This window comes from Protomyctophum bolini (assembly GCF_963924005.1).
Source record: "Protomyctophum bolini genome assembly, chromosome: 19".
NCBI classification, from domain to species: Eukaryota; Metazoa; Chordata; class Actinopteri; order Myctophiformes; family Myctophidae; genus Protomyctophum; species Protomyctophum bolini.
In genome coordinates, this window is record NC_137880.1 from 6,127,334 (window position 1) to 6,140,444 (window position 13,111).

The 13,111-nt window shown below is 43.9% G+C and overlaps 1 protein-coding gene across 1 annotated transcript in view; it reads right to left on the reverse strand.

Annotated features, from left to right (window-relative positions):
* Window positions 1–13,008, reverse strand: part of adgrg6 (adhesion G protein-coupled receptor G6) — a gene marked incomplete at its 5' end in the record, with an annotated part of 194,307 nt that extends 181,299 nt beyond the window's left edge. The window contains one exon of the mRNA XM_080791316.1: window positions 12,938–13,008. Within this exon, the coding sequence (XP_080647442.1) occupies window positions 12,938–13,008 (71 nt within the window). The remainder of the gene's footprint in view (window positions 1–12,937) is intronic.
* Window positions 13,009–13,111: the final 103 nt, after the last annotated feature.

Sequence of the window (13,111 nt, forward strand, 5' to 3'; positions counted from 1 at the left end):
ATGACTATAGTCATTAGAGGATAAAGCTCACATGTTACCCAAATAGTTGAATACACAAAAGCTAAGGCACTGGTGTCGTACTTCTGGTTTACCGGAACGGGGTTCAACTCCCTGCAGTGCCCTGCTCAATGTGTTGTATTTACCGTAAAAATTGAGTGTTGCGGAGGATGAGAAACATTAGCAAATTACGGAGTGCTGCGGAGGATGAGAAACATTAGCAAATTGCGGAGTGTTGCGGAAAAATTGCGGAGTGTTAAAAAAAACAAAAAACGAATTGATTTTTTTTTTTTAATTGCGGAAAAATTGCAGAGGAATTGCAGAGTTTTGGGGGGAAATTGTGGAAAATTGCGGAAAGTTGCGGAAAAATCGCGAAATTATTGCGAAATTGCGGAAATTGAAAATTGCGGAAATTGTGGAGATTGCGGAAATTGTGGAAATTATGGTTATGTGGCTTTCTGGAAAAAAAATTATGTTTACATTTAGGCACCCCTGCGAACGTCACACTTTTTCTGTTACAAACTGACCCCGGCCCCCATCAGAGAAGGGAAAAGTTATGTGGCCCTCACAGGAAAAAGTTTGGGGACCCCTGGTCTAAACTATAAGTATGCACCCCTTCAATGTGTTCACATTTTCATACTTATTTTTCCCTTTTTTCTTGTGCCTCTCATTACGTATAATTATGCTCTGTATTTGCCTGTATCTCCTCTCTCTTTCTCGTCATGACGGCCGTTTGGCGAAATTACGATTGATTTGTTTTTCAGCACGTTTGAATGGAATCATCGTATCAAAGCGGACGTAACGCTCTGAAAGGTACACAGTACTGTAGGAAGATAAATGGACTGCATTTAGACGGCACTTATTATAAGACGGCCCAGTCTAGACAGTTCAAAAACCACTCCAAAGCACTTTAAAATGTGCGCTTCCCGGTCACCCGTTGACAGGGATAGCACCTCTCCACAGCACATGCCAGTTGAGGCCATGCATTGCCACGAGGCGACTGATGTGACGTACACGGTCCAAAGTTTCAATGGTGGAGCAAGTATACTCACATGTACACCCCCTGGACATGACGCTAGTATGTCGCAGGGACTTATACACCCCAATCCAACCCTTGATGCTGAGTGTCAAGCAGGGAGGAGGCACTGGGGTCTCATTTTTCAGAGTCTTTGGTATGATGACCCGGCCGGGGATCGAACCCCCGACCTCTCAGTCTCAGGGCGGACACTCTAACGGTAACCACAAGGCCACTGAGCTGGTATGTGATAACCTAAATCTGTGATGAGGGCTACGGCTGGTTGAAGGCTGATTAACAGACAAATGCCACCCCAATTCAATCAGCCAGCCAGCCAACCATCCATCCAGCCAGCCAGCCAGCCAGCAAGCCAGCCAGCCAGCCATCCATCCATCCAGCCATCCAGCCAGCCAGCCAGCCAGCCATCCATCCAGCCAGCCAGCCAGCCAGCCATCCATCCATCCATCCAGCCAGCCAGCCAGCCAGCCAGTGACTCATTAAATTGCAGAGAGACTCATCATCGCCAAATTCAGCTCCTCTAATGCCCCGCGCCGTCACCTCCCATGTTCCTGGTAATGAGTTACACTTCAGCAGACAAGACGTAATCATCAACCTTGATGATAATATAGTATTCTTGTCCACCCACACAGGGCTAAGAGGGCGAAGAAGAGCAGCCTCGACACTGAAGGATGACCGGAGGTTTTTTCATTAGGGGCCGCCGCCCTCGAATAAAGACATTATTTAGGCTTAAAAAAAAAAAAAAAAGTATAACCGATAAGTTGATCTCCAACACTCAAGGAGACAATTAGATGTGCACTAGTCCAATAGTCCCAGCTCGCGAGTGATACGAACATCCGGCAAGGCCCTGGCCTTCTGTCAATAAAATCAGGCTGCAAAAAAAAAAAAAAAGCAATCCATTTTTTTCATTGGTTTTACTTCTGTTGTTGTTGATTTTGTGCATTATTGACAAATGCATTTTTATTCTATTGTGTGCCTATAGTCTATGGCTATGCCATGTCTTAATATATGTATTTTTTCTTCTTTTTCTGTTAAAGCACCTTGTGACTGGTTCTTAACCCATTCTGACCTGAGATCAGATTCTATACAATTGTTTTCTACATCCTGACAGTTTTCCATTCTGACCTGAGATCAGATTCTAAAAGAATGTCTTCGATGTCAGTCGCTCTTCGATTTTTTTCAAAAATAGCAGACCTACAAGCTCGTAGCGCGCCACTCGGTGGTGCGCTACGAGCTTGTAGATCTGCTATTTTTAAATAGCTAAAGCATAACATGATGCTATATAACACCAAAATGGGTTAAAACAGTGTGCCTCTGCCTGTCAGCAACACCTGTGCCCTAATCAGGGACAGCAACACCTGTGCCTAATCAGGGACAGGGGCTAATGAATTACCCCCTGTAACCATAGCAACCGTGGCCCCTGACCATGCCCCCATTGTGACATCATCATCAATTAACATATAGTCAAAGTCACAATGGTTCTTATACAAGATGGTTTAAAATGTTGACTTTAGTGTGTGTTATAATATGAGACTGAGGCTCTCTCTTCAGTGGAAAGTAACTAAGTACTTTTACTTAAGTACTGCACTTAAAGGACAACTTTAGTTTTTTTCAACCAAAGAAATACATATTTTGTACTTACTTATTTGTACTTTACTTAAGTATTTCCAATTTCCAGTACTTCTACTCCACTACATCTCAGAGCCAAAATGTTAATTATTTTACTTCACTACAGTTATTTGAAAACTTTAGTTACTGTATAGTTACTTTGGAGATTTTAATTTAGATTAGAAAAAAACATACATTAACCACTTCAACCTTCAATAGATTTTGTACACATTTTGAACTTGAGAAATGGCATATTTTCTGCACAATGAGTACTTTTACTTTTAGTACTTTAAGTACATTTGTATGCCGATACTTTTGTACTTTTTACTAAAGTACATTTTCAATTCCATACTTTTTTACTCATAACGAAGTGGTTCTAAATTGCATGAGTATTTGGTACTTTTACTTAAGCAAAACAATTGCGTACTTTTTCCACCACTGGTGGGGGGGGAGGGGGGGGGGGGGGTTCCAATCAAGTCATTGATATGAACCACCTGTAACTCAGAGAGTTATTATTGGGGGTGGGGGGTCTGTTCTCTGGACTAATGCATACCAAACCTTTCATGTCTGGAAAACAAAAGCCCAGAAAAATAACAACTGTCCTTCTAATAATTAACAGTGAAGACGTTCCAGTTCGTGTTTATAGTTCTTCAAATGTATAACACCGGTCATTTCTTCTCATGCACTGTAATTCGTGCGTGCGTGCGCGTGCGTGCATGCGTGAGCGTGTGCGTGCGCGCCATGTGTTAGTTTAACATTTCAGCGTTCCAGACAATGCCATTAAAGGTCATTTATTTAAAGTGCAGCTGGGGTGGGGGAGAGTGATTTTAACATTTAAAAAAGAACAAGCGATGTTATTAACAATTGTGGGATTAAATAAACCAGGGAGGACAGCAGGCAGCCACGGGTATGAACACACAGCAAAGCCAGACAACCTGTTTTGCGGTTTTAACACCATTTCTAAATGATGACAGTTTTGTGGTTCTCAAACTATATTTCATGTCAAGGACCCCCATAGAACTTATGTGTGAAATTGGTCATGGATAATGTTGTTGAAACCCCCCCAGAAGGTTCGCTCTGAAAGAATACATGTTCAAAGATTTGCGCCACATTTCCACAACTTTTCAAAAAAAATAAAGCAGAGCTTGTAGATCTGCTATTTATCCAATAGCTCGCCGCAGAAGTCTGCTGTCACCCATCAGGCGGGATGCGTGCACGCTTCTCGTCCTCTAGGGGGCGATGACGCTTACCGCCCTCTAGGGCGATGACGCTTATCGCCCTCTAGGTCGCTTCTCGCCCTCTAGGGCGATAACGCTTCTCGCCCTCTAGGGCGATAACGCTTCTCGACCTCTAGGGGCGATGACGCTTACCACCCTCTAGGGCGATAACGCTTCTCGCCCTCAGGCGCATTTTCATATATGCATTTTTTTCCCCTCGACTTTCCCCCCCAGTTTCTGGACCCCAAGAGCGTTTGACGGTGACATTTCTACATGCATGCGCACCCACGTCGCTCTACCAAAGCTGACTTCGCCCTTCTCATGTGGGTATAGGTCATGTATATACAATACAGTATTTACTAATGATCCCACATTAACCTATTTATACCTGCGGCAGATAATAATTAAAAAAAAAAAAAAACGAAATGAAAAAAGGGGCTTCTAAATCCCAACACTTTTCTGTGGGACTTTTCTCAACCTTTTTCATGTCAAGGACCCCCAGAATTATCTGCATTTGGCCAGCGGACCCTCATCTGAAAGTGAAAAGAATATATCTATTCAAAGATCTAACAAGCTATACGAGCTTGTTATAGATCTGCTACTTTTTTTCTCCTCCAACAGCTGAAGCATGAAATGCGGTTATATGAAAGCATATAAGGTATATGACACAGACGCGTTTCCCGTCCAAAATGGGTTAACCGATTCTGAACGGGAACCCATTTTCGTGTCAGCATCATGTCATGCTTTAGCTATTGAAAAATCGAAGAGCGACTGACATAGAAGAATTTTTTTTAGAATCTGATCTCAGGTCAGAATGGAAAACTGTCAGGATGTAGAAGACATTTTTTTTTAGAATCTGATCTCAGGTCAGAATGGAAAACTGTCAGGATGTAGAAGACATTTTTTTTTAGAATCTGATCTCAGGTCAGAATGGAAAACTGTCAGGATGTAGAAGACATTTTTTTTAGAATCTGATCTCAGGTCAGAATGGAAAACTGTCAGGATGTAGAAGACATTTTTTTTAGAATCTGATCTCAGGTCAGAATGGAAAACTGTCAGGATGTAGAAGACATTTTTTTTAGAATCTGATCTCAGGTCAGAATGGAAAACTGTCAGGATGTAGAAGACATTTTTTTTAGAATCTGATCTCAGGTCAGAATGGAAAACTGTCAGGATGTAGAAGACATTTTTTTTAGAATCTGATCTCAGGTCAGAATGGAAAACTGTCAGGATGTAGAAGACATTTTTTTTAGAATCTGATCTCAGGTCAGAATAGAAAACTGTCAGGATGTAGAAGACATTTTTTTTTAGAATCTGATCTCAGGTGAGAATGGAAAACTGTCAGGATGTAGAAGACATTTTTTTTAGAATCTGATCTCAGGTCAGAATGGAAAACTGTCAGGATGTAGAAGACATTTTTTTTAGAATCTGATCTCAGGTCAGAATGGAAAACTGTCAGGATGTAGAAGACATTTTTTTTAGAATCTGATCTCAGGTCAGAATGGAAAACTGTCAGGATGTAGAAGACATTTTTTTTAGAATCTGATCTCAGGTCAGAATGGAAAACTGTCAGGATGTAGAAGACATTTTTTTTAGAATCTGATCTCAGGTCAGAATGGAAAACTGTCAGGATGTAGAAGACATTTTTTTTTAGAATCTGATCTCAGGTCAGAATGGAAAACTGTCAGGATGTAGAAGACATTTTTTTTTAGAATCTGATCTCAGGTCAGAATGGAAAACTGTCAGGATGTAGAAGACATTTTTTTAGAATCTGATCTCAGGTCAGAATGGAAAACTGTCAGGATGTAGAAGACATTTTTTTTAGAATCTGATCTCAGGTCAGAATGGAAAACTGTCAGGATGTAGAAGATATTTTTTTAGAATCTGATCTCAGGTCAGAATGGAAAACTGTCAGGATGTAGAAGACATTTTTTTAGAATCTGATCTCAGGTCAGAATGGTAAACTGTCAGGATGTAGAAGACATTTTTTTTAGAATCTGATCTCAGGTCAGAATGGGTTAACTGCAACGTACCTTCCGTGCAGAACGACCGGTACAGTATATGGCGCTCCAACCTTCCACGACATTCTCAGTCTAAATTGGACATGATGGCACGGCGCCATGATGCAGCCACCTCGTTAAGAGCCTTCCTGTGATAGGTCCGTTCTCCGTTATGGCTCTCTCTCTCTCTCAGACCGTTTCGTTGGTCATTACTCACCGTCAGTCCGTCCACGGCTGCGATGGGATTCACTAATGAGAAACGTCAAGGTCATAAGGTCGAGATCAAGGTTAACATATGCGGAACGTCACGGAACGGTACACAAACTTAGATAGCATTTTATACAGACGTATAGCATGTTACGTATATATATAGCACTAGAATTGCATTTTATGTAGTCATAGCACTTTATAGTATAGTGTGTATATAGTTTATCATTTATATGTATAGTTTCATTATATAGATATTCCACTGTTACCTTCTTAGCTTACGCATGTTTCATGATAACTATACTTTACTATACTTTTGGTGTTAGCTATTGAAAAATAGCAGATCTACAAGCTCGTAGCGCGCCACCGAGTGGCGCCCTACGAGTTTGTAGGTCTGCTATTTTTGAAAAATCGAAAGAACCGCCGACATAGAAACATAGCTTTTTCCGAAAAGTGTCAGGATGTATAGAAGACATTTTTTTTTAGAATCTAGCGTCTGCTAAATGCCTAAATTGTAAATACACAGTATAATACACATTATTCAAGCGTTGTGTATACATGTCAAGGACCCCCACATTACCCCCCATTTGAAGAGAGATATAGCGGTATTATGTCAGGGAACTGACCTGAGATCAGATTCTAAAAAAAAAATGTCTTCTATACAATCCTGACAGTTTTCTAGAAAAAGCCGTGTTTCTATATAGGGTTGAAAGTGTTTTCTAATCAAAATGTACACCTCCAAAGTAGTAACTAAAGTATGTACAAACACCTAAACATTGTTTTTAAGTACAGTACTCGATTGGAGGCCCCCAGAGAACGTCCAGGGTTGAGACGGTCTTATACATCACTTCCCGTCCGGCGTTATTATATCAACCTTTATGAACTCAAACGAAAACCACATCTCTCCGACTCTTCCCCCCCCCCCCCCCCCCCAATAATGGCCGCCGCACGGCGGCGTCTCTGGGGACGGGTTGAATATATATCGCTGTGGCTGCATGATGTGGCTCTTTGCATTAAGGACTTATAAGGGGCAGATTAATTACACGTCAGAGAGAGAGAGAGAGAGAGAGAGAGAGTTAGAGAGAACATGACTAATGGAACGCAGCCTGCAGGGACAGGTGAAAACAATACAGCATAATGAGTTGGAGACGGAGCTATGGGAGATGCATGAGATGGAGCAGGGCCGTGCAGAGAGCACTGAGGGGGGGCCGGGGCTCGAACCCCCAGAAAAGGGGCACGTGTTTGGGCGCGCGTAGCGCACGTTTGTGGGCGCGCGTAGCGCACGTGTTTGGGCGCGCGTAGCGCACGTTTGTGGGCGCGCGTAGCGCACGTGTGTGGGCGCGCGTAGCGCACGTGTGTGGGCGCGCGTAGCGCACGTGTGTGGGCGCGCGTAGCGCACGTGTGTGGGCGCGCGTAGCGCACGTGTGTGGGCGCGCGCTTAGCGCACATATGTGGGCGCGCGTAGCGCACGTGTTTGGGCGCGCGTAGCGCACGTGTGTGGGCGCGCGTAGCGCACGTGTTTGGGCGCGCGTAGCGCACGTTTGTGGGCGCGCGTAGCGCACGTGTGTGGGCGCGCGTAGCGCACGTTTGTGGGCGCGCGTAGCGCACGTTTGTGGGCGCGCGTAGCGCACGTTTGTGGGCGCGCGTAGCGCACGTTTGTGGGCGCGCGTAGCGCACGTGTGTGGGCGCGCGTAGCCCAGTGTTTGGGCGCGCGTAGCGCACGTGTTTGGGCGCGCGTATAGCGCACATGTGTGGGCGCGCGTAGCGCACACCGATTTCCTGGGGGTGGTCTTTTTGTGGGGACCGTCCCTTTTGTCATTTCAAGTCATTGGACAGTAAGATAAGCGATGTGTTCTCTTCAGTCCGAAACTAAAACTGACTGATGATGGCAGCCAGCACATTAAAAGTACAATTAATTATGATAGTGGCATTATCATTACTATTCGTCTTGAAGGGCCAATGGCACTTGGCCCCCCACACGAGCCCTTATTGGCCCCCCACACAAGCAGTTATTGGCCCCCACATAAAAATAAATAAATAAAAAGTTTATTTTTAGGTAATGGGCACTTTTTAGCCCCCCCCTCTGCACGTGCCTGAGAGAGAGAGAGAGAGAGAGAGAGAGAGAGAGAGAGAGAGAGAGAGAGAGAGAGAGAGAGAGAGAGAGAGAGAGAGAGAGAGAGAGATATGGGTGGATGTCGTAAACGAATGAGGGATGGACAAAGGCAATAACTAATGGAATGCAGACATCCATTGGATGGAACTGAGGAATGGAATAGTGCAATTTTGTCAGGACTCATTTGAACTGTGTTCAGAGCCCAGAGAGAGAGAGAGAGAGAGAGAGAGAGAGAGAGAGAGAGAGAGAGAGAGAGAGAGAGAGAGAGACAGAGAGAGACAGAGAGAGAGAGAGAGAGAGAGAGAGAGAGAGAGAGAGAGAGACAGAGAGAGAGAGAGAGAGAGAGAGAGAGAGAGAGATTGAAGGGAAGAAGGGACAGGGGGAACATGAAATGTAATCATTCAGAACGGATGGTTTGGGTGCTGGACAGTGACCTGAGGTACATTGACTTCATTACACTCACTGTACCAAGTCAATTCTTCCAGTGTCTGAACAGCATCTTGACTCCAGTACATTTCCAGGAAGGGAAAAAAAAGGTACAGGACTCTATTTGTATACGTTGTCAAACTGTGAGTCTGTGACCAATCACAATTAATGTCTATTTTTTTTTAGCATGGAGTTTATGCATCGACTCCATAATTACGGGCTTTTATATCTTCAGCTCAAAACTGTATGGACGCGCGGCTTTGATCTCCCCGTGTCCCTATAGTGTACCCTCACACAAAACATGCAGTAATCCTGGTCTCTAAACTGCCTCCCCCTGGCCAGCCGGGGTCGCCTGATGGAGGGGGAAAGGAACTGGTTGGAATAACATGTTCCTTCCACGCGCTATACGTCCAACCGGGGAAACTCCCCCCCCTGTCAGGTGAAAAGAAGAAGTGGCTTGGGGACTCCTCATGCATAGAAGGAAACATGAGGTCAGCCCTCCCACCCAGGTTGGCAGAGGGAGTGTATATAGCGCCCGGGATTACAATAGAAAAATAAAAAAAGGGTTACAAAAATCGTGGGATATACCGTCAAAACGTAATGATAGGAAAAAACAACAATCTGCTCAATATACATAATTTGCTGCTATCTTTTTGAAAAAATGTGCCTCAAAGAATATATATTCTTTTAGTGCAGACGTTTTTTTTTTTTTTTTACTCAAATCTTTTGCTATTCTGGGGGAGGCCCCCCCTGGAAAAGAACATTTTGGGGAGGCCCCTGGAAAAGAATATTCTGGGGAGGCCCCCTGGAAAAGAATATTTTGGGGAGGCCCCTGGAAAAAGAATATTCTGGGGAGGCCCCTGGAAAAGAATATTCTGGGGAGGCCCCCTGGAAAAGAATATTTTGGGGAGGCCCCTGGAAAAGAATATTCTGGGGAGGCCCCTGGAAAATAATGTTTTCAGACGGGCGGGGGGGTCGGCATGAAAAAAGGTTGAGCAAAAAAGCATGCGATGACATGGAAAACGGTCAAGGATCCACAGAAGACATTTTGTATAATAGGATCGTTCCCTAGCAGGTCAAAATGGGTTAGACTTAAAACTATATGGGACATGTTTTACTGGAGGGGGGGTGCTTTGAAGTTTAACTCTTTCCTGTCCCTTCCGTCTCCCCCCACCCCGCTGAGTTCATTACAGACAGACATAAAAATACCTCCACGTGTCCTCTCCACCACCAGGACGGACGGACGGACGCTCAGACCCTCTTTAAACATGTCAAAGACGCCCCCCTCCTTTCAATCCTTTCAAGACCTGAGATTCTACGACTATTTTTATAGAGCAGTTTCCGGACGCAATGTCTTCAGAGGAGAAAATATCGTCACTCTCGTATATATATCGCCGCATGCATATAGCCTATAGGAGCATGACAAGGATAGGTTGTTGTTTTCGGGGGTCAATCGATTGAATCACACTATACAGACACAAATCTATAACCATTTCCAAATTATTTATTCAACTTGCATTTAATTCATTCACCACAATTCTGTACAGAACGATAGATAGATAGATAGATAGATGGATGATGTGTCAGCTATACACACACTGTGTGTGTGTGTGTGTGTGGGGGGGGGTTTCAAGGACCCCCTTATTTGATCCGATTTTGCCATTCAATCTGGGACAATTCCTCTGGGTTAGTTTAACTCTGAGAGCATATACATAATACTTCGTACACTCTCAGAGTTACAGTCCTAATTTGGACCGTGCATTGAGCACCAGTGGACGAGAGAGAGAGAGACAGACAGACAGACAGACAGACAGACAGACAGACAGACAGACACACACACACACACACACACAAACACACACACGCACACCATCACTTTTAAATCAAAGAGTTTCAGAGATGAGAATCCCAAAGAGACTATACTAGCGTTGTAGCAAACTACACCAACAACAAAACAAAAAAACAAAGACACACAAAAAATAAAATAAAATCACAGCCATGTAGGTAATGAGGCAGCTGACAAAAAACAAAAACAAAAGAAAAAAGCTTTAAATCTTGAAACTATACAAATTCCCCCCCCCCCTCCCCTCCCCAACCAACCAACCCACCACCCTCCCCCGACACACTGCGGAACGCAGTGACGTGTCTGGTTATACATACGTTTATTATGACATTCGTAAAAAAAAAAATGGGGTGCAGTACTTAGTTTAGACAGTTTTTGGTTTAGACTAGTCATTGGTTAGAACAGTCATTAGTCCTATACAACTACAACCTATCTCAAACCCTCACCCTAACCCTAACCGGCTCCCACGGGGGCAGCACACCTAAACCTATAACCTTAACCCATGTCTAACCAATGACTACAGTCTAAACTATAAGTATGCACCCCAACAAAAAGACGTCGAATATATATTATACTCTGGAGTATACAGAAGGCATAATTTCAAAAGTCAATATTGCGTCACGTATAGGCGATACAGCGTTGGGCCCTGTCACCCACCACACCGTCAAATGCACCCCACACCGTCAAATGCACCCCACACCGTCAAATGCACCCCCACACCGTCAAATGCACCCTCAAAGATTTGCACTACATTTTTACTATTTTTCTATAATAGCAGATCTACAAGCTCTTGGGGGTGCGCACGCTTAATTTTCCGACACACCGAAGATCTGAAGCGGGGGGGGACATGCGATGCGATGCGAAAAAGCGATGGTCCGACGACATGCGCTGCTCCCGTGCTTGCGGTTAGGGTTAGGTTAGGATTGAGGTTTCGGATCAATAGTATGTCGGAACTAAAGCCTGCACCCAGCTCTTGCACTGAGCTTGTAGATCTGCTATTTTTCAATAGCCATTATGTGTGGGACAGAAAGCTCCTATATCTCCTATGTTATGGCCGTGACTGACATCACTGCATACATTATTATTATTAGTCTGGAATCTCTCGTGTGAAACTGGACGTTTACACCGTCGCGTATATAGAACAATTTCCAGATGCTTATCGGGGCCGACCCTTATACTTTATCGGTATTTGCCCTACAGGGCAAATACAAAAGACAAAAAAAATGCCTTTTGGAGATAACCCCGCCCCTATATTTGCATACTGGGCATCCCTGATTGGTCAAGGGTCAATTAAGCAGTCAAGCGAGGAGCACAAACAGCAAAGCTTAACCCTTTATGGCGTTAGCATTATGCTATGCTTTAGCTATTGAAAAATAGCAGATCTACAAGCTCACCGAGTGGCGCGCTACGAGCTTGTATAGGTCTGCTATTTTTGAAAGAAATCGAAGAACCCACTGTCATAGAAACATAGCTTTTTTTTTTTTTTTGAAAACTGTCAGGATGTATAGAAGACATTTTTTTTAAATCTGATCTCGGGTCAAAAAATGGGTTAAAAACCACTTATAAAACCCCATTGTGGGTGACCGGAGGCAAGTATATTTTATTTATATTTTTTTTGATAGTTTTCTTCATTCTGGGGACATTATAATACTGCAGAAAGCGGGCCGGTTTTTCGACAAAAGCTTCACAGCGCGAGGCGACGCGTTTAAATGAGCCTGTCGATCGAGGGGGGCTGATTCATTCCGAGCAACAATATATAGGAATGCCGGGGTTTCAGAGCATAGTGTCCACACTAATTATACATAATGGATCAATTATGGATAAGGGGGGTCAAGGACAGGGTTCCTGACAGGGGGGTCAGGACAGCTATAGGCCATTTCGGGGGAAGGGGTCAGAGTAAATGATGGACTTATAAGGTCCAGTGTGCAGCCACCTTTTAGACCGTTATTCGAACTCAACTGCTCACCCGTCGCATGCTGGGTGTTATGTGTTGGAAAAAATAGCCGATATATGAAGCTTATTGATCTGCTTATTATGTGTTCAGCACGTGGCGTATACCAATTGGAATCAAAGAAAAAAAGCCACGCATTTTAGCCAGCCAAAGCCCCACCAGTCAATCACGTATAGAGTTAACCCATTCTGGGCGGGGAAACCCTAGCATCACGTTATGCTTTAGCCATTGAAAAAAAATTGGGGGAAAAATCAAAGAACGACTGACATAGAGAAAGAGAGCTTTTTCAGAAAACCAGTCAGGATTTCGAAGATTTTTTCTTTTTTTTTAGAAATCTGATCTCAGGTCAGAATGGAAAACCGTCAGGATTTCGAAGACATTTTTTTTTTTTTTAGAAATCTGATCTCAGGTCAGAATAGGAAAAAAAACGTCAGGATTTCGAAGACTTTTTTTTTTTTTAATCTGATCTCAGGTCAGAGTTAGGGTTATAAGTCAGTGTCCGCATCTTGTCGGCCCACAGTGTGAATCGGTTACAGGATCACTTATGCAGTCGCGGTCGTCGGTCACACTCAGGCACGTCAGAGAGCTGCTCCCGAGGCACACAGGCTGCCATTGTTGTGAGAGAACTGTCCGAATGATTCCAATCGTGGCCTCCACAGTGTCTGTCGTCACTCACTGTCACACACACGCTCGCGCGCGCACACACACACACGCAC